Source organism: Maylandia zebra, linkage group LG5 (assembly GCF_041146795.1).
Source record: "Maylandia zebra isolate NMK-2024a linkage group LG5, Mzebra_GT3a, whole genome shotgun sequence".
Lineage (NCBI taxonomy): Eukaryota > Metazoa > Chordata > Actinopteri > Cichliformes > Cichlidae > Maylandia > Maylandia zebra.
This window is the reverse complement of record NC_135171.1, coordinates 13,230,603-13,252,041: the sequence shown is the minus strand read 5'-3', so window position 1 is coordinate 13,252,041 and position 21,439 is coordinate 13,230,603. Positions and strand designations below refer to the sequence as shown.

Below are 21,439 nucleotides of genomic sequence, written 5' to 3'. Positions count from 1 at the left end.
GGCCGCGTAGGTCAGTTGAGAAATATGACTTGACTGAAGGAGGGTGGCGCTTAAACTACTGTGACAGCGACTGGCCATGTGAATGCAGCTGAAGGAGTTATCAGCGGGAAACCGAGATCAACAGATAATCGTCACCACTGCCTCTTTTTTTTTTTTTTTTTTTTACCCCCAAACACGTCTGACTGGAATTTTCTTAAATGGTTCATTTGCGCTCAAATTCTTTTTTAGATTTTCTCTCACGGGCCACCCCGGATCGCTAAAGTTCAGAGAGCTACATTTAAAGAATAGAATTATAGTGTAGTTTCCCCAAATGGACTCTGACTTGTAAGCCTGTGTGAAGATAGAGTGGAGTCACTGTGGTAGAGTCCGCACGGGACAGGCGGATGCGTTAGAGGTCTCAGCTTTACGCATTTACCGGAGGAGGGCTGGACTCATCGCGTTAATCCGGAGAGTTGCTCACAGTTTGTCCCTCTGTGCACCGCTGTTGACAGCAAGCCGGTGTAAAACATGCTGCAAAATGGAAACGGAAAGCAAAAAGCTCCGCAACCGCCAAATACTGGTGGGACAGAGTCAGACTCCACGGATGGCAACCCGAAACTGCAGCAAGAGCAGCCGGCAGTTCTCCCAGCCGCCGACAAGAAGGACGCAGAGTCCACACACTTCCCCATGCCCACTTACCCTAAACTGGAGATAAAGCGAAACGCGGTGACGGACGATTATAAAGTCTCCAATCAGGTTCTGGGCTTGGGGATCAACGGCAAAGTCCTCGAGTGCTTTAACAAGAAAACTGGAGAGAAGTGCGCGCTAAAGGTATCGAAGTCTCATGAGTATATCATAAATTGTCCCCGGCCCTCCTGTTGACACTCTCACAGTATAACTGCAGACTTTATAGCTTTTAAGCGATAACTCTAGATCATCCCAGCTGAAAGAACACCTGTTTCTGATACAAGTTTATCTCTCACTTTGTTTGGATGTAATAACATAGATGTCGACTGTCCAGACTGGTCAATCCATTTGGAAAAACAGGCGTCAGTCCATTATGTTGGATTATGGTGGTGTGTCTAGGTATTTATTTATATCACTTACTGCTCCTCTAAATTTGATCCTAATCTAATGCAAGTATGGTTTAAATACCTAACTGTGTGGAAACACACATAAGGGTCCATAAGCTATCCTAAAGTGTTTGTTTGCACTGTGGGTTTAAAATATAAGAGTGGAAACTTGTGTAGACAAGAATCAAGAACTATGACCTTTATGGAAGTAGGATTTTCTTTTTCCAGGAACATGAAAGGTTAAAGGTTACTAACAAAACCAGTGTTTGACATAGACAGATAGATGAATAGACTGCTGGTTTTGCATGTATATATACCTACTGATCATACTGGGTTTGACATGCACTGTACATGCTTCTCCCCGAGCTCACATTCACTTATCTGGTGGTGTTTCCTGGAAGGTCAGCCCTTTGCAATCAGTTCCAAGTTAATGGGTGTGTGGTCACCTAGCCATAAAATATCACGTGATACACTGCTTCAAAGACACACGGACTGTGATGGTGACACTTTATTCTGGGAGCGGTAGAAACCTTCACACTCATCTGCACACATGCACAGGTCGTCAGGTTTTCACCTGTCACCACTGGTCCACAGACCCGGAGAGATTTACTGGCTTACAGTAATCCATCTGGATCTGAGCTGCCAGCCAGGCAGCAGTGTCAAAAGGAGAGCATACCCAAAACTTTGGGATAGAAACTAAAGCTAAAGATTTAAAAATGAGATAAACTGCAGCAGGAAATTGAATATTACAAAAAAAAGATAGAATGCCAAAATCAGAAAGGGGATACTTTACTTGATAGCATCATGGGTGGGACCGGTAAAGAAAACAATTCTGCTTAGAAATATGAGCAGAAAGAATTACTTAAAATGAAAAAGACTTCCGATGCGGAAAAAATCTTCAGGCAAAATGCTAATCTGAATCCAGCAAGTTTTTGTCTTTTGTCAGAAGTAATGACAGAACTGAAACACACAAAGAAAGTTTTGTGTCTTTTAATGTTCTGCCAAAAGACTGTGTGTGTGTCACTGCAACCACACTGTTCCGTAGGGGAAAGCCGGCAATAGATCGCTGTGACCCAAGTAGAGAGGGAACGCATCACATTAAGCCTCTGACCATCTTCTTCTCTCTGAAGATCTGTTAAAAGGTGTTAAGAGACGGCAGAAGAAACACTTCTGATGGCTCAGTCTGTCTTCTCTATTGTAGCTGCTGCAGTTTTTCTTTTGCACTGTGCTTGTTCATACAGCCGTTTATGTAAATTTGATTAATTTTGTTATGTCAAGTTAAATAGTGAGTAAAAGTAAACAGAAGCTAGACTGATGTAGAGTCGGATGACCGGCCCATTGGGTTTTTAAATTAAGTGTTGCTCTGAGCGCTGAATGTAATAGATGGCTATGGCTTTAATCTACTTTGCAGCAGTGCTTGAACAAAGCCATCCTTTCAGTGTAATGCAGTTAAAGTTATCTTGGTTCTTTTAACTTGGATTTTTCTTACTTAACAGCAGGGGATGGGAGAGAGAGCCCTGTGCTGTTTGGATGCGTTCGTGACCTCCACCATTAACTGCTTAGACAGAAGTACAAATGATTGTTCCACTTAAGAGAACATTGGGCCTTTTCAAGTGAAGCTAAATGGCCTGCAGGCCTGTTTTACTCATAGTCAAAATCTTATCAATGGCTTTGGGTTCTGTGGTTATCACTTTGGCACACTTGTTGCACAAATGAGTGTGTTTCAGGGTGTAAATTATCCAAACCATAAAGGAAATGCCCACTGTTTTGGTTAAAGGCAGCTCCAAAAAAGACTTTTGTTTTGAAAGTTTCTGTAAGATCTCATAGGTTAGGGTTAAGCTCCCTCCAACAAGTTAATCAGTCTCTGGGGTCCTCTTGAATGAATTGAAGGATTTAGGCTTTTAAACCTCATCAACCCAACAGAGCTGGAAGTGTCTTGTTGGGATCACTCTGATCACTCTGTACCTTTACAGCACAGAGGAACTTTATGTTTTCATTGCTTCACTTCCACTTTCTATATGCAAAAATGCATTGTGAGTATTTTTATACTTGAGCAGTAGAAGTCTTCTAAGAGGTGGCTGTGAGCACAGGTCATCTGCATCCTTGGGCAAGATACTGAACTGAAGTTCCCTTGATGTGTTCATCAGAGTGTGAATGTCAGACAGAAAGCAAAGTGTGTGAATGACTGAGGTTCAAGTAGAAAAGCACTATAGAAGAAAAAGGCCATTTACAATTTTGAGTGAGTTTTTCAGGCTTTTTAAATCATTATAAAGAAAAAAAAAGTGATTCTAGAATTGGTATCATCAGTCTGTGTATCACTTTGGTCCAAAAGCAAAAGAAACAACCCAACAAATCTTTGATGTTCTCTGAATATGAACATGTTAGGATTGCTGACATTAGTATTTAGCACTTACACAGTCTCCTGCTTTCTAGACCACTTTGCTGTAGCCTTTATGAGCAGATCTTTATTGGCAGATGTTGTAAAGATAAACCACATTTTTATGAAGATATACAGACCAGAACTTTGAAATTCACTAATATTTAATAGAGTGTAAACATGTTCGAGCAATTAAAGTGTGTTTGTGTGTGTGCGCGTGTGTGTGTGTTAACCAAGGTTCTGTGGGAGGCAGCATGTGGTTAAATTTAGTGGGCGTTATCAGCTAAAGGTGTGTGTCTCAGTGTTTCTTAAGCTTCTCCTGACACAGATCTGATTCGTCTGAGTGTCGAGTCATCGTTGACTGGTTTACGTGCCCTTTCAAATAAGAACAAAATCCTCCTGAAGATTAACTGTCTCGTTCTCTTAGTCCTTCCTCTGCAACCCTTTTTATGTTTTACTACAGTGCTACAGGCCCCTTTTTATTAGAGCCGATTCTGTTTCGCTGCAGGAAATTAAGGAAACCAGCTCATAAACTATCTGCTCTTGATTGGAGTCATAAAGCTATAAATTACATAGCAAAAGCAAAACCTGCCCACTGCTCCGCTTAAAGTCAAGGCAAGTGGGCGAGGGTGAGCAAAATAGGACACATGTAGTAGCAGATCAGACACCGGAAACCCTCAACTTCTTCTTTTAACACACTGCTGTCCTCTGAACCCTTTGCTTCCTCTTTGACATTAGCAAGCAAAAAAAGATAGAGGAAAAAAAGGCGCTACACAGATTAGCTGTTTCTTTCCGGCATTTTGGAGTTTCCAAGAAATTTCATGTTTACCCACCAGCTGAATCCAATTTGCTCGGGTAGAGCCTTGCGAAAGTCACCTGCAACACACCACAGATTTATGTATGTGTGTCTGTCATACGTCAGTGAGTCAAACTCTGTGTGTGTTGTGTATTCCAGGCGCAGTCTGTAAGCAGACCGGCCTTGTGAACAACAGGGGATAGCTCCATCACTGTCACATCCAAAAATACCCCTTGACTGTGTGCTATGTCAAAGTCTGTCACCTGCTTTGTACGTCTGTGTGTGTGTGTGTGTGTGTGTATGTGTGTGTGTATGTGTGTGTGTCTGCTGTATTGCAAACTGTGTGAGTACCCGGCTATTCCAGTATTCCAGTATTTATAGGCATCAGTTCTTATACTGACATTAGAGCTTGAACTACCAATCCACTTACAGTCGTTTTGAAAAGAAAGTACCCTCTTTCCGTGCTTTGGTTTTACATAACAACAAAAAAATCATCTGATTCTCACCAGTTGTTAAAACTATTTAAATGCCACCTCAAAGGAGGAACAGCACGCAGCATGAGATTATAAATCATTACTTATTAAACAATAGCTAAGCTAAAATATGGAAGTTGTGTAAGAGACTAAGCACACCTCACGATTCAGTAGCTTGTAGAATCACCGTTAGCTGCAGAAACCTTAAATAATGGTTTTCTGTATGAGTATCAGTCTCTCACATCTTTGTGAATGAATTTTGGCCCACTTTCTTTGCAATGTTATGGGTATTTGTTTATGCACAGCTCTCTTAGGGTCATGCCACAGCCTTTGCGTCAGGTTTATCTGGACTTTGACTGGGTCAACACCTTGCTTCTTTTCTTTTTCAGTCATTCTGTCGTGGATTTGCTGCTGTGCTTGGGATTAAAACAGTATCATTGACCCAGTTTAGCCCAAGCTGTAGTTGTTGCACAGACGCCCTCACCTTTGAATTTAAAGTACTTTGGTATACAGAGGAGTTCACGGTTGACTCAATGAGTGCAAGGTACCCAGGTCCTGTGGCTGGAAAGCAAACCAAAATCATCACCCCCTCCACCACCGTGCTCGACAGTTGGTGCGGGGTGTTTGTGCCGATGTGCTGTGTTTGGTTTTCACCAAACGTAACACTGTGAAATATGGCGCAACATCTCCACATTGGTTTGTTCATATGAAACTTTGCAGTGCTAAGAAATGCTGCAAATGTTCCTTTTAGATTGAAGAGGCTTTTTTTCCCCAGTCACCTCTCAAAAAAGCCATATTTGTTCAGTCTTTTTCTATTTGTGCTGTCACAAACTTTAACATTTAACATACCAACTGAGGCCTGTGGAGTCTGAGGTATAACTGCATTGTCTGACCTTGGGGTCAATTTGATGTCTTGAATGTTTTCCAGTTGTGAGTAGGGATGGGTATCGAAAACCGGTTCTTGTTGAGAACCGGTTCCCACTGTTTCAATTCCTTGGAATTGTTTGCCATTTTTGCAAACGATTCCCTTATCGATTCCAGTCGCCCGAATGACGTCACCACGTTGCGGAGCGTCATTTACCTGGCAGGAAACACGGCGGCTCAAACGCTCAAAAGTTTACGAGAACGGATGACAACAGGGCAACTTGCAATACTTGCAAAGTAGATACTTCATTTAAGGGAGGAAACACTACGAATATGCAAAAGCATTTGCTCACAAAACACGTGATAACCTTAAATGAATGTCATGTTTTTAATTCCGCTCCGGACTCGTGAATCTCAACCCAGCAGCAGCGGTAACGTTTGCACGTCCTCTCCCGTTAATGCGGCAGGTAAATAATCAACTAACAGTGCATATTATGTTAGCGCGATCTGCCTTATTACAAAACCTGCTATTACTGTGCATTTAGGTGACCATGATGAGACAGACAGACAGAGTCTGGCTGGCTCAGATGCTGGCAGTTCTCGCTGCAGTCTACCGGTAGCGTCTCCTTTCAGGCCAGGATAGACGAATGTCACCGAGCAGTGACTAAGTTTGTGGTAAAAGGCTTGAACTAGTGATGTGCGGATCGATCCTGAAATATCGATTCCTCCGATACCAATCATTTATGTTCTAGAATCGATTCTCACATTAAAATATCGATATTTTAGTAATTTAGAGTAAATTTGTAGTTTATCATTAACAGGAACACAGTGGAAAGAAACTATAACATTCGGATTGCCTACATTCAAAGGAACTACTTCCTCTTCCGCCTTTCATAGTCATGTGCGAAATACGGCTGTATAAATGTCTCGCAGCCCCTTGACGTGCGCACTCACAACAATGGCTGAGCGTAATTGTGCGGATGTATTTTACCTCCACAAACAGCTGAGCCGTGGTTTGCAATAAATGTGGCAAAAAAAGTGAGGTGTTGTGGCCATACTTGCCAACCTTGAGACCTCAGAATTAGGGAGACATTCAAAAGGGCTGTTTGGGCGGATAAATATATTTTACAGGGTTTATTTATCGGATAAAATACGTTAAATGTCACCGTTATTATTGGCCGGCCCGGAAACAGCGGGGGTGTCCAAATTCAGAGGCTGCTTCCACCTGAGGACCGGCCTTCGCGGTCTAAAGAAAGCCGGGTAGTACGTCACGAGCTCCCTCGGTGGAGTGAAACTCTGCCGTCTGCTCCTTGCTGTCTAAAATATAACCGGACACTGACGTAAACTCTTCTGTTTAATCAGTTTTATGTTTGACGTTTATTCAGCTGTGTGAAAACCCCGGAGGAACCCTCCCGAGGGAATAATAAAGTTTAATTTAATTTAATCTAATCTAATAACTTTAATCTCAGCCAAACCGATTTACTCACGAACAAATAAAACACTGAAAAAGCCAAACAAGAACATTTTTAAGTTATCAAAGTGACTTGTACATCATGTTTAACCCGAGTGGTGAAAGACCGCGGGGGTTTGAAGACGATGTGTCGGTCGGCTCAGATATTTGAAGTTTACACAGCTACATTCTCACCTGAAAATATGTTAAAAGTTTTTTTGCGACCCAGAAAGAGAAATAAGAGTGATATTAAAACTAAGTCGCTGCCGTCATTGTTGGAAACTGGAATTGGCTGGGCCGCGCTATGAATTCTGTGATATGGTTTTTCAACTTTGTTGTCCGGGTGGAAAATCTGGAGAAAGGTGGGATTCTCCCGGAAAAATCGGGAGGGTTGGCATGTATGGTTGTGGCAACATCACTAACCTTGTCAAACACCTCAGAGTAAATCATATCACAAAATATGACGAGCGTATGTTGAGGCGAACTGAAGAGGAGGAGAGGGACAGGTGCTGCTAGGGTGAGAGTCTCTCACGGAGTCCTTTAGTCCTCCAGGCAGGCAAGGTGTTCAAATAGCACACAACTTTAGTTTTTTTATTTCTATATGATGAACTCTGCATTATTAAGTGATAAGAAGAAGGTATTCTGATGTCCTGTAATCATTATGACGCTATAATTTGAGATACAATAAATAAAATCCGTTTTGTACAAAGTATCGGTATCGGATCAGTATCGTCGATACCACCCTGAATATTACTTGGTATCGGATCGGAAAGGAAATCAGTGGTATCGCACATCACTAGCTTGAACTAGTGTTGCCAACTCCTCAGTAAGGAAAATCGCTATTGGCTGTCCTAAAAGTCGCTAGAAGTCGCTAAATGATGTCATCGCCTGATTTGCATAATTGGTCATGCTAATCTAATTGTAACCTATGTTGTTGGAGAGAGAAATAACATCGTGGAAGAGACATAAAGTGAGTAAAAAACTTCCTAAATGCATTTAGTTTATTTAGAACTACAAATTAAATTTATTTTAGCAATTATTGTTTTTTTTAATGTCACAATTCCAACCCTGCTCCTTTACCCGGGCTTGGACCGGCAAAAGTGACCTGAAATAGGCACTCTGGTGGAGTTACTTTGTGTGTGTGTTTATAAGTAGTTTTAAACCTTGTGATCCACAAAACAGCATACGAGTAAAAGAAGAACTGACTGCGTTACAGCACCCACTGCTTGTTGAGAGTAAAATCGATACGCGCTTTCACGTCCTTTTTTTAGCGACCTTTTTTCTAAAAAAAAGTCGCTAAGGGGTCTGAAAACTCGCTAAATATAGCGACAAAGTCGCTAAGTTGGAAACACTGGCTTGAACCCATTTGCCACAGCAGATGCCCCCAATTTTAGGTAAGTGAATGTGTTTAATTGTAGGCAGGGACATTACTGGATATTCTTGTGTAATTGCTACTGAATAATTTATGTTATGCTTTGTTATTGCTACAGAAGAATATTTATTTTATTATTTTACATTTACAATTTTTTTTCCTGGGGACCCTGTGACACCCATTGAAGAGCCGTAGGCTGGATCTCTTAAGATCTCACTGTTGGGTTTGTAAGGCCATGTTACTCCTAAATTTCTATCTTGTTCAAAGAGAAGATATAAAACAAAGTTCTAAGCTAATCGAACTTAGTGTTCTCCTTTTTTAAAAAGAATCGATAAGAGAATCGATAAAGAATCGAATCGTTAAACAGAATCGAAAATGGAATCGGAATCGTGAAAATCTTATCAATACCCATCCCTAGTTGTGAGTAATCAGATTAAAACCAAAACTGATGAGCAACAAGATCACTCGTGATGTCTTGACGTTGTGTAACACACACCTGAATGGTGCAGACCAGAGAACTGCCAAAAATCATCTGCTTTTATAGCATTGAATGCATCTGCCTAGCAACACCTGGCTCATACTTACCCTCTTAACTCCTTTGTAAGCAGTAGGGATGTACTGCTCACTGCTTTTACAGTTTTTGACTGACCTTTTGTTAAAAAAAATAACAACACAGTGTAATATATCATGTAATTTTTTCATACAAGAGCGTATTTGCCAAATTTTTAGACCCACATATGTCTTGACATGTAAAACCTAAGACGATGTTGATTATTTTTACCATCAACGTATTTAGTATTGATTCATCTACTTATCAGCTTGGCTCATGTATATCACATTATGCAGAAAAAAACAAAAACTGCTTTTGTTTTTTTGTTTTGTTTTTTAAAATGTTTTTATAAAATGATGCTGCTGCTGTGTTACACTACACCAAAACTATCCATGTTAAAGTTGAATGACTCCTCATAAATGATTATATAACGTGACATGATCTGTCCTTCTCTCTGCGTCTCTCCCAGATTCTCTATGATAGTCCCAAAGCGAGGCGAGAGGTGGAGCTCCACTGGCGAGTGTCAGGAGGGCCGTACATCGTTCGCATCCTGAGCCTCTATGAGAACATGTATCACGGGAAGAAGTGCTTGCTCATCATCATGGAGTGGTAGGATCTCACCAGTCAGTTAGCACTTCCTTGAATCAAACACTTTCTCTGTACTTTCATATTTAAAGCTTTTCTTAAAAAAACAACAGTGTCTTGAAACTTAGAGCAAGTCTGCTCTCTTTTTGTTGAAAGCATGACATTAAAGAAGTTTTCATTCTGTAGGACGTAATGATGAATCAGTATTTTAATGTGAAAAAGAGCTCGGAGTGGGTACAGAGTCCCATAAGTCACAGCTCCGAGTAAGATGACGCCCTTTGAATAAATGACAACATAACAAAGTGAAAGATTAAAAATAACAAGCTAAAGTTGCCTTGCATCATTTTTACAGCTTACACTTTTGCTTTTTCTCTCTCTCTCTTTTTTTTTTAACCTTGCTTCATGACAAACAAAGAAAATGAGCTCAGCAGTGATTAAGGTCTTACAACATGCCCACATGTTTTTCCAACAAGATACTATCAACGCTGTTGTGACACTGTAACTGCACAGATAACAGCAACTCAAGCTCAAAGTGTTAGTTGGGCTAAATATAAACAGAATTAAGAGGCCGTCCTGTATATGGTCTCCTTCTGTCAAATAATAACATTAGTTCTTTACTGAGGTTAGGTTAGGATAGAGCCGGGCACACGCTTACGTCATCTGTGGATTTTATTTGAAATCAGAGATTACATCACCTTGAAGCCATTCCCACGAACGTTATGCAGACGTCACGGCAGCCATGTTGACACGAAGTAACACAGGTGTTACCGGTGTCATTAACCAGGGAGTCTGATTTGTTTACGAGCCTTAATTATGTGATTAGTAACACCTGCGTTTTCCAGCTACGTCATGTCACATGGCCGCTGGGAGAAAAGGGTCTATTTTTTTTTAAATATGTAGAACACATGTTTAGTTACATAATAAGCTCTGCCCCACTGAGCCATAGTGACCTTTAACTTTATACAAGTTAAAGGTCAGTTATAAGAGCTGCTGCTCTGAAGCTGACATAGAGACAGAATTTCATCTGGGCTTCATGTGTCATGACAAACTGTTTGTAATGAATTCAACGCCATTGCTAAACAGTCTGTGTGTTTGTGTAAGTGTGTGTGTGTGTGTGTGTGTGCGTGCGTGTGTGTGTGTGTGCGTGTGTGTGGTTCAGATATTACTCATGTTGTGGGGAAGTGTTTTCCTTATAAGGACAAAAACACTTGTCTACATATGGTGACTGTCCAAGTCAATGCATGTTGTAAGGTAGGAGAAGGTTAAAGGTTTGGAAAGTAGCTACAGTTAAGGTGAATATGAGTGAAGGACGCATAACTGTGTGTGCTTTGACACATGTTTGAACTCTGGACTTTTTATTTCTCTAAGGGAGAAAATGTGAATAATTCAGAGGAAAAAAAAAGGAACTCCATAGGCATGACACCTTTGCTCAGTATGTGGGAATTTTAAAGAGTGATTGTCATCACCGCATTGACTGACATGGCAGGTGTTTGTTATATGTGCGTAGTGACCTTGACGGTACACACACAGCGAGAGAATGTCTGCTGCTTCCTGTATGAAGGAAGTTGCTCGGCTCGCTGTGGGTAGCTTAGCAGCTCCCGTTCCTCCTTCAGCTCTTGTGATCCACAAGAAGCGTGCTGGAGTAAGTGCGCTTACTTAATGCAATTATGGAGACATTTTTCCAAAGAACTCAAGGTGGAGTTTCAGGTATCAGTGATTCTCTATATCACACAATGAAAGTGGAGAGTGGGAAGCATCTGGCTCAAGATGTTTTTGGTAGTGAGTCTCTGAACGTTTCTCAGATATAAAATGAAACCAAACGTTTATGTTATTGCAAAATAACCTCTTATTGTGCTGCTAAGTCATTAATGACACTACAGAAGTGACAAATAGTGTTTATATCACTGCAAGATGAATTAATAATGGCACACTCATTCAGTATAAACACAGTTTTGTTTAGTAGGACTTTGGTGTTTTTCCCTTCTTCCTGTTTTTAAACTGTCTCAGTTTCACTTTCACTCAGTATTTTTATTATTTCACTTACCGTTTCGTCACAGAAGAAACTCCAAAAGATTTAGCAGTGTGAGTAAATAGTTCATAATTAAGTAAAAGAATCCCCCCTTTAAAAAATAACACTAGTAGTTTAAAATAATCCTGGTGCTTTTGCTTTGGGGGAAGACCAACATTTCTTTTGGTCTTCCTTTCCTTTACTGATGGAAAAAAATGCTCCCAAATTTTGGTGTAAAGGCAAGCAGGTCTTTAATGATCTCTAATGTGTAATTTACAGACAACCTTACATGGACAGGCTCCTGTAGCAGAGCTCTAGACTCCTGTCGTCTGATCAGGGTCACCCATCTGTTCCACACACTTATTTTAAAACCAGGCGTGATCACACTTTAGACCCTTAACTTTGGAACAGCCTTCCTTATCAGGTTGGCTGATGGTTGGCTCTGTGGTTTGTTTGAATCTTTTGTCTGTTATCTGTGGCTTTTTGTATGCAGGATTGAATGAAAGGCTGTGTGCTTGACTCTGTACAAATATGTACACTTATTTTTAAAGCCTTTTTATCCCAACTGTGAAGCACTTTGTAAAAGTGGTACACGTGTACTAACAGAAATGTGGGTACTATTCTATAATACACTGATCCCTGTTCTCTCCCTGCTTGTCTATGTGTCCAGTATGGAGGGAGGAGAGCTGTTCAGCAGAATCCAGGCCAGAGGAGACCAGGCGTTCACTGAAAAAGGTGAGGACTGATGGAGGGCAGACTCCACATGATGGATACACAGCAACGGTGACGTGTTAACTAGTTAAAGCGAGCTCTCTTTCATCTGTGCCTCCTGTTGTTTTAACACTGGAATTGCTTCTGGTTTGAGAGAGTCTGCTTACCTGTTTTTCCTCCCAGAGGCATCAGAGATTATGAGGGACATCGGCACGGCCATCGATTTTCTCCACAACATTGATATCGCGCACAGAGACATCAAGGTACGCAGAGATGAAGTTCAGTGCCCAAATCGTGAAGCATGTGATGTCATGTCTGGGTAGTTTGGTGAAAGCTTGGTTCACTTGTTTTCCTCTGCTGCTTCCACCTCCAGCCAGAGAACCTGCTGTACACAAGTAAAGAGAAAAATGCGGTCCTCAAACTGACAGACTTTGGCTTTGCAAAGGAGACCACGCTGCACAATCCTTTGCAGACTCCTTGTTATACTCCGTACTATGTGGGTAAGATGTCTTACTTTGTCCCGGGATGGGTTTGGGCCATATTAACAAATGAGCCAGATGTTTCAAAATGACAGTAATAAGCTGCTGAGTCACTTTTTGCCTGTGCCCTAATCTCCACTGTTATATTGTTTGTACGTGTGTATTCCTGTTGATAAGCTCCCGAGGTTCTGGGTCCAGAGAAGTACGACAAGTCATGTGACATGTGGTCTCTGGGCGTCATCATGTACATCCTGTGAGTACTGTCTTTGTGTGGAGGCCAGTGCTGATTTCACCACAGATGTTATTGTACGGCGCATGTATTTGTATTTGGATATTGTTACAAGAAGCGCTGCTTAATTTTATTACGTTTTTAAATGGTCGTCATCATTACGGCTTGTTTGTCTCTGCAGATTGTGCGGCTTCCCTCCGTTTTACTCGAATACAGGCCAAGCCATTTCTCCTGGGATGAAGAGGAGGATCAGGATGGGCCAGTATGAATTTCCTAATCCAGAGTGGTCGGAGGTGTCACAGGAAGGTGAGGAACTCAAACTAAAACACTGTCAAACAGCATATTAGCTTGCAGCCATATAGGCAACGAGCACACATAGTTACCGTTAGGTCTATTTGTTTTTAGACAAGGACAGTTTTTGTAGGGTTGCCTCTTTACACCAGCACAGTGGATTTTAAATCAAACAGATGATTTAAGTGCAGATTTACAGCTTTGACAAGGGGTTTGATGAAAATTATATAATATATAAAATTTTGTATAAACTATTTAGAGATTTAAAGCCATTTTTTCTGCTTAGTCTGCCATTTTCAGAGGTTCAACTGGACAAAGTAGCATAATTTTAAATAAAAGGATTTTTTTTTTATACTTGGATAAAAAACCTCTGCAGTCAGATACTTTTTGAAGTCTAGAAACCACAGACCAAATGTTGTGCTTCCTATCTTAAGATGCTCTGCGAGGCCTTTACTGCAGCCTCCTTCAGTTGCTGCTTGTTGAGGTTGAGACTTGGCCATTGAAAAATATCCGATCTCAAACGGAGGGTTGTTTATAAAAAACAAAACTAAAATTTTCTAAAATTACTGTAAATTCCTTAGACGTGTCAAATTAAAGCCACTGTGCTGTTTAAGAGATGCAAAATTCATAAACATGTTTCATTCTTCAAAAATGTACAAATTTTCTACAACTTTTAATTTTGTATGGCAGCAAAAAAAAAGTCTGTAGCTTCCCTCTGTTTAATCCATATGAATAGAAACTCCTGTAGGCTAAACATCTGAGCTTTTGTGAGAGAATTACAAAAAAAACAATTTTAATATATTTGTCTTTTTATTGTAAACATTTGCAGGTTTTACAAATGTTTGCAATCATGTGTAACACAGCAGTGTTTATCTGCATTCATGCATGTATGGCCTGCTTGTCTGCTCTCTATTGTCAGAAACAGGAAACCTTAAACAGCAGGGGCTGCACTCAGGCCAATTCTGCAGATTTACTAAATGTCAATGTATGTCAAGTTAAGATATTATCATACAGAAACATTTTCGAGAATCATATACAGCAAGATATAATCTTGCCCCAGTTTGCATCTCGCTGTTATATAAACTTTACTTACAGTGTGGTTAAAAAGTATTTGGCCCTTCTTGGTTTCTTAGTTTTGTGTATATTTGTGTATATGTGTATATTTTCACAATTAAATGTTTCAGATCATAAAAAATGTAATATTAGAGAAAGATAACCCACGTAAATAAAAATGCAGTTTTTAAATGATGATTATTTTTATTAAGGGAAAAAATACTATCCAAACCAACCTGGCTGTGTGTGAAAAAATGATTCCCTCCCTTGTTAAATCTTGAATTAACAGTGAATGATAAATGATGAACCACATTTCTTTAGAAAGCTGAGTTTAATTTCACCCGTCACACCCAGGCCCGATTGCTGCCAGACCTGTCGAATCAAGAAGTCGCTAAAAGAGAAACTGCCTGACAAAGTGAAACAAGCTAAAAGATCTCAAAAAGCAACATTTCATGCCATGACCTAATTTAAAAAGTCACTGACAACTATCAGGCTTAGAAAGGTTACACAGCAAAATCTCCAGTGTTAAATTGACACTAGAGAGTGTCTATATGGGTCCACCAAAATGGGTGTTAAATATAACACTGTTGAGTGTTAAATGAACACTTTTGACAGTGTTATATTTTTTTAAAGTAACCTAGTCAGTTTTGAAGATTAACAATGACCAACACTGAGCAGTGCTGATTTTCTAACACTGGAAAATAACTCAAAATGTTAGAAATTTTCAAAAAAAAGTCTTCAGGCCTCACGTGCCTCAGTTAAGGTCAGAGTTCACGAAGCATCTATGGGGGAGGTCCAAGGAGAAAACCACTGCTGACCAAAAAAAAAACCTCACAAGGGCTCATCTCACATCTTCATCTTGATTATACCCAAGGCTTTGACTTGGGTATAAGTCTGGACTGACGAGACAAAAGGTGATCTGGGCGACTTGCTGTACCTGATGGAACCGTGAATTCTGTTCTACCACAAAATCCTGAACTGTAGCCATCAGTTTATGCCCTGAAGCTCAGGTGCACAGCAGGACAGAGGTCCGTAAAAAAAACAGCAAGTCTACCTGTGAATGGCTCAAAAAACCAAAATGAAGGTTTTGAAGTGGTCTAGTCAAAGTGGACTGAAATGTGATTGAGGTGCTTTGACCTTAAACAGGCGGTTCGTAGTCGAAAACCCTCCAATGTGACTGATTTAAAATAATTCTCCAAAGATGAGTGGGCCAAAATCCTACACAAACACTTGATTGCAATTCTTCCTGCCAAGGGTAACACAACCAGTTATTAGGTTTAGGCGGGGATTACTTTTTCAGATATAGCCAGGTAGTTTGGGATTCTTTCCCCAATAAATCTTGTTCTAATGTTGAATATTCTGTCCATTGTCACCGTCTCTTTAAATTGCATCCAGTGTTAAATATGTGGCTCCGTTTGCTCCAGTGACTCCTTCTTCTTCTTGGTATTATATTTAAACTCTGCTCTGACCTTTGATTCAACCTTAACCAATTTGTAATGATGCAAATTAAAGTTACAAGGGTTTGTTTTTTTTTGCATAATATCCCTGAGTAATATTTTCCTTTTCCTTCACAGTGTGCTGTTGAAAGTACTTTGACTCACAGAAAATGCACCAGTGAAATATTTTGTTAATTCAATAAGTTTGGTTGTGGAAACATCAACAACTGGGGGGAAAACCTTTTTTTTTTCATATCAAGTCTTATTTATATACAGTACTGTGCAAAAGTCTTGAGCCACATGGGATTTCTTTATATTCCGCTTCCATGGAGCTAATTTCAGACAGTGGTACTGGGTATATTTTCAAAATTGATGTCAGAAAAGTCCGATTTTTAAATAGAATATTTAAAAATACCATCTGGAAAGCACCTATCTGGCAACAGCTTCTCTGTAAAGCATGACAGGGATCCCAAATGCACTGATAATAGATAATAGAAAGACACATAAAACACTATCAGTCTGTTCTCCCCAGAGCCTGAACCTCGAGACTAATTGAAGAAATTACAAGAAAGCATGCCTAAGAGTTCAGCCTTTGTTAAAGAATAAAGGTGGCCATGCAAAATATTCACTTTGATGGTTGTTAAAACTGTAAAAACTCTGTTTTTGCCTTATATCCTGTATTTCCCTGTACATTTGCCCATGTTTCAGCAAATCACAGCACATATTTTCAACTTATCTACCAATATATAAAACAATGAGACAAGCAGCTGTTTTAATAGTGACATTTGAATTCAACACATCAAAATCCACTATAAATAGGACATTTTATCTCCAAGGCAAACATCATGTGAAAAGTTGTAAACTTTGCATTGCCTTGTGTCTCCCAGCAAAAGATTTGATCCACCAACTACTGAAGACAGACCCTAACGAGAGAATGACCATCACCCAGTTTATGAACCACCCCTGGATCAATGTAAGCACCCGTACACGCCTCATCTACTGTTTCCTGCTCGTCTGTGCATCTGTTTGCTTACGTCCTCATCGGTGTTTGTGTTTTGACTCTGCAGCAGTCCATGATGGTTCCTTCCACTCCCCTGCACACCACACGGGTCCTGACAGAAGACAGAGAGATGTGGGAGGACGTGAAGGTCAGTAGCACGACAACATCGACCCCCTCTGGTCACATCTTGACATTACAGCTTGTTAATGATAGGCTGCTGAAATGTTCAGCTTGCGGTAGGGTTTCAGTTAACGTTGCAGTGGTTTATAGACCAGTATGGGGGAAAACTCCAAAAATATTGAACTGGTAACTTTCCAGAATGCATGAGAATGTCTCAGTTTACTCTGGTTTCTCTTGAAACCTCAAGCCTCCATGTACGCTCTGAAATGCACCTAAAGGCATACATATGATGTAATCAAGGCCGCTTACAATCACATCATTAAAAAGCTCAGAACCACAGAGGACATATACAACAATTTCAGCTGTTGGAGTAAAACCCTAACGACCTCTAAACAGATTTTCATGTGTGAAAACAGCAAAGTGGCCCTTTAAATATTCTAATGATGGAAATGTGAGGAAAACTGCCATCCTCATGTGTTTACATTCTTATTATCTCCTGACAACCAGCAGGGTGAAGAAGTGTTCGCAGTCTGTACAACTGTATGAGTTACAGTTTAATATTTAACCCAAACACACCTAAGCTTAGCTTACCTTTTGCCATTCCTGCATTTTTTCCTGATTTAAACTACTAAACAAAAGAAAACACCACTTCCTCATATCAAGTTCATTCAGCCATGCAGAAATGTACAAAATGTCTCACTTAGGCAATCACTTATTTTCAATCCCTGTAAATACAGTGGGGCAAAAAAGTATTTAGTCAGCCACCGATTGTGCAAGTTCCCCCACTTAAAATGATGACAGAGGTCAGTAATTTGCACCAGAGGTACACTTCAACTGTGAGAGACAGAATGTGAAAAAAAAATCCATGAATCCACATGGTAGGATTTGTAAAGAATTTATTCGTAAATCAGGGTGGAAAATAAGTATTTGGTCACCTCAAACATGGAAAATCTCTGGCTCTCACAGACCTGTAACGTCTTCTGTAAGAAGCTTTTCTGTCCCCCACTTGTTACCTGTATGAATGGCACCTGTTTGAACTCATCATCTGTATAAAAGACACCTGTCCACAGCCTCAAACAGTCAGACTCCAAACGCCGCCATGGCCAAGACCAAAGAGCTTTCGAAGGACACCAGGAAAAGTATTGTAGACCTGCACCAGACTGGGAAGAGTGAATCTACAATAGGCAAGCAGCTTGGTGTGAAAAAATCAACTGTGGGAGCAATCATCAGAAAATGGAAGACATACAAGACCACTGATAATCTCCCACGATCTGGGGCTCCACGCAAGATCTCATCCCGTGGGGTCAAAATGATCATGAGAACGGTGAGCAAAGATCCCAGAACCACACGGGGGGACCTGGTGAATGACCTGCAGAGAGCTGGGACCAAAGTAACAAAGGTCACCATCAGTAACACACTACAACGGCAGGGAATCAAATCCCGCAGTGCCAGACGTGTTCCGCTGCTGAAGCCAGTGCATGTCCAGGCCCGTCTGAAGTTTGCCAGAGAGCACATGGATGATACAGCAGAGGATTGGGAGAATGTCATGTGGTCAGATGAAACCAAAGTAGAACTTTTCGGTATAAACTCAACACGTCGTGTTTGGAGGAAGAAGAATACTGAGTTGCATCCCAAGAACACCATACCTACTGTGAAGCATGGGGGTGGAAACATCATGCTATGGGGCTGTTTTTCTGCCAAGGGGACAGGACGACTGATCCGTGTTAAGGACAGAATGAATGAGGCCATGTATGGTGAGATTTTGAGCCAAAACCTCCTTCCATCAGTGAGAACTTTAAAGATGAAACCAGGCTGGGTCTTCCAACATGACAATGATCCAAAACACACCGCCCGGGCAACAAAGGAGTGGCTCCGTAAGAAGCATTTGAAAGTCCTGGAGTGGCCTAGCCAGTCTCCAGACCTCAACCCCATAGAAAATCTGTGGCGGGAGTCGAAAGTCCGTGTTGCTCGGCGACAGCCCCAAAACATCATTGCTCTCGAGAAGATCTGCATGGAGGAATGGGCCAAAATACCAGCTGCTGTGTGTGCAAACCTGGTAAAGACCTATAGTAAACGTTTGACCTCTGTTATTGCCAACAAAGGTTATGTTACAAAGTATTGAGTTGTATTTTTGTTATTGACCAAATACTTATTTTCCACCCTGATTTACGAATAAATTCTTTACAAATCCTACCATGTGGATTCATGGATTTTTTTTCCACATTCTGTCTCTCACAGTTGAAGTGTACCTCTGGTGCAAATTACTGACCTCTGTCATCATTTTAGGTGGGGGAACTTGCACAATCGGTGGCTGACTAAATACTTTTTTGCCCCACTGTAACATGTGGAATGGCACATTCCTTCACAACAGCTGAATGAACAGGTTTGTCATGATAAGGTGTGAAAAGACCATTCAGCAAAATGATACGCTCACAATACACCACTGTTCGTTTCTGCAGTGGGTACTGGGTACAGCGTTGCATAAAAGGCCACTTCTCAAAAAGCAAAGAGTCAGGAGGGTACAGTCTTTATATTGAGCTTTATTCACAGTAAATGGAAAAGGTTTAGTTTTCTCTGAGGTCTGTTCTGACTCATTTTGAGTTCAGGCCTTTTTTTAAAATCATAAAAATATTTCCAGCCTGTTTCCTTTTTTCTTTCTACCTTTGCTTAGTTTTTTCCTGCTGCACAGATCTTGAACAGCAGCGAACTGCGTGGAAGCCTTTGCAGCGAAGATTTTGACATTATAGGAAACATCCTCCTTTGTTTCCTTTCTAAGAGTTGATGGTGTGAAAAATGACTAATGAGAGGATAGATGTCAGCTCTAATTATTTTGGGGTGGTGTAAAGCCTGGAAACAGCTAACCTGACACCATCCTACAGCAATAAATTCCACTTATCAGCACTTTTAAAGCTTCTCTGGTTAACATATCGTCTCTTTTTTTTTTAAAATTCATACCTATACTGATGTGTAAACAAAAAAAAGTTGCAGGCTCTTTGGGTTTTATGTCCTCACAGTTTCTTGACCAACACCTGCAACTGTTCCCTGCTGAGAAACAGTCCTCACTAAAACCGCAGCTTCTCCTTTTTATACTTTTTGTTTGGAAAATAAAAAGCAGACATATTGCGTTAATTCATTAGCTTTAGCGTGCTTGCTTGTTTTCTCCATTTTATGTCTTGACGTTATGCTAAGCTAACTGGCTGCTCTTTGGAAACATACATGTGCCACTGGTAAAAAAGCAAACGGTTTCCACATCCGTAAGCACCAGCTAAATCCTCCAACATCTGCCTCTTCTCTCGCAGGAAGAGATGACCAGCGCTTTAGCGACCATGCGTGTGGACTATGACCAGGTGAAGATCAAAGATCTCGACACCTCCAGCAACCCTCTGCTCAACAAGAGGCGCAAGAAGGCCGCTGCGGGGGGCAAGAGTGGGTCCACGGTATGCCAGAGTCAGTGAGGCAAGGATGAGCTTTGGTGGAAGGTTCAAGAGGTGCTTTAGACTTCTGAGAGACTCAACTTCAAGCAAGTGTGCTCTAAAATAAGAGACATTAGGAACGCCAGAGTTAAACCTGGATATTTCGGGGACGTGGAGACGTGATATCACCTGTCTGTTGTCACCGCAGGCATCTCTGTTTTTAATTATTTTGTGTAATAATGTCTTTTCTTTTTTGGGGAGGGGGCTGGGCTGTTTGTAAGAGTACCTGTGTGTAGAGATATTTGTAGTGGTATACGTTGTGTATTTGAATGCTGGATTTACCTGTCTATGGTGTAACTATGCAGTTGTGTGCAGATCACACTCAAAGAAACTAACTGTGGACAGACTGTGAAACTAAAAGGCTCATTATTGTCTTTTGTCTTAATATCGTCCTTCGTTTGGTGCCTTCCTTTTAGGATTCAAAATCCTAAAATGTTAATAAAATGTAGCCTCCACAATCGCTTCCATCTGAGAAACTTTTTTTGTACAGAATCACTGCTGCAGATCAGTCTGGTGTCCTGTTAACAGAGCAGCACTCAGACTGTCAGCTTCCTGTAGCTGCAGTGGGCTAACGGCTGGTTGTGTTGCATTGGCAAGTTGTGTCAGTTTTCCTGAGAAATTTCTTATGTGTCACTGTGGTGATAAAATGCTTCCAGTAAATTGTGACTACAGTTTCTCTTTAAAATACAACCTTAGCAGGGAGAAAGGAAACCTCTTGGGTGAATCCACTTCACATAGATGCTAAGATTTTCCACGTGGTGGTTCTAAACACGCTCCTAAACTTAAAATAGAAGTTTTCGTGTGACAGACACGTTTCCTGTGGATGTGGCAACATTTTTCTTTTTTTTTGGTATCGTGTATTTCAGGCTTTGTCAGGCTGCTATTAATAGGAGCAGCGAAGTAGTTCTGTGGGACGCAGCCATCTGACATGTCATTCAACTGCAAAAGGTCAAAATTTTCATGTTTATGATTGCAACCTTTAGCCCACTTTGATCATGTGATGCCAAGAGTGTTAAGGGGACGCTGATCATAAAAAGCTACTTGGCTTTTCTGCCTTTGGGATGTTGCCGTACTGTCAGCAGGACTGCACAGCTCTTCTTCGGGCCTCTGTGAACGTAAG

General features: G+C 40.8%; 1 protein-coding gene across 1 annotated transcript; it reads left to right on the top strand.

Annotated features, from left to right (window-relative positions):
* Positions 1-47: 47 nt before the first annotated feature.
* On the top strand, positions 48-20,777 carry mapkapk3 (MAPK activated protein kinase 3). The gene is made up of 10 exons (XM_004574126.4): positions 48-810; positions 9,404-9,543; positions 12,198-12,262; positions 12,422-12,501; positions 12,612-12,738; positions 12,895-12,970; positions 13,128-13,252; positions 16,614-16,699; positions 16,794-16,874; positions 20,146-20,777. Exons 1-10 carry the CDS (start codon positions 508-510, stop codon positions 20,299-20,301), a joined length of 1,239 nt encoding a protein of 412 aa, XP_004574183.3. The 5' UTR covers positions 48-507; the 3' UTR covers positions 20,302-20,777.
* Positions 20,778-21,439: the final 662 nt, after the last annotated feature.

Coding starts and splice junctions, on each gene's coding strand:
- mapkapk3 (XM_004574126.4), top strand. CDS start 508: ATGCTGCAAAATGGAAACGGAAAGCAAAAAGCTCCGCAACCGCCAAAT. Junction 9,544..12,197: donor TTGCTCATCATCATGGAGTG/GTAGGATCTCAC, acceptor CTATGTGTCCAG/TATGGAGGGAGGAGAGCTGT. Junction 12,502..12,611: donor TCGCGCACAGAGACATCAAG/GTACGCAGAGAT, acceptor TTCCACCTCCAG/CCAGAGAACCTGCTGTACAC.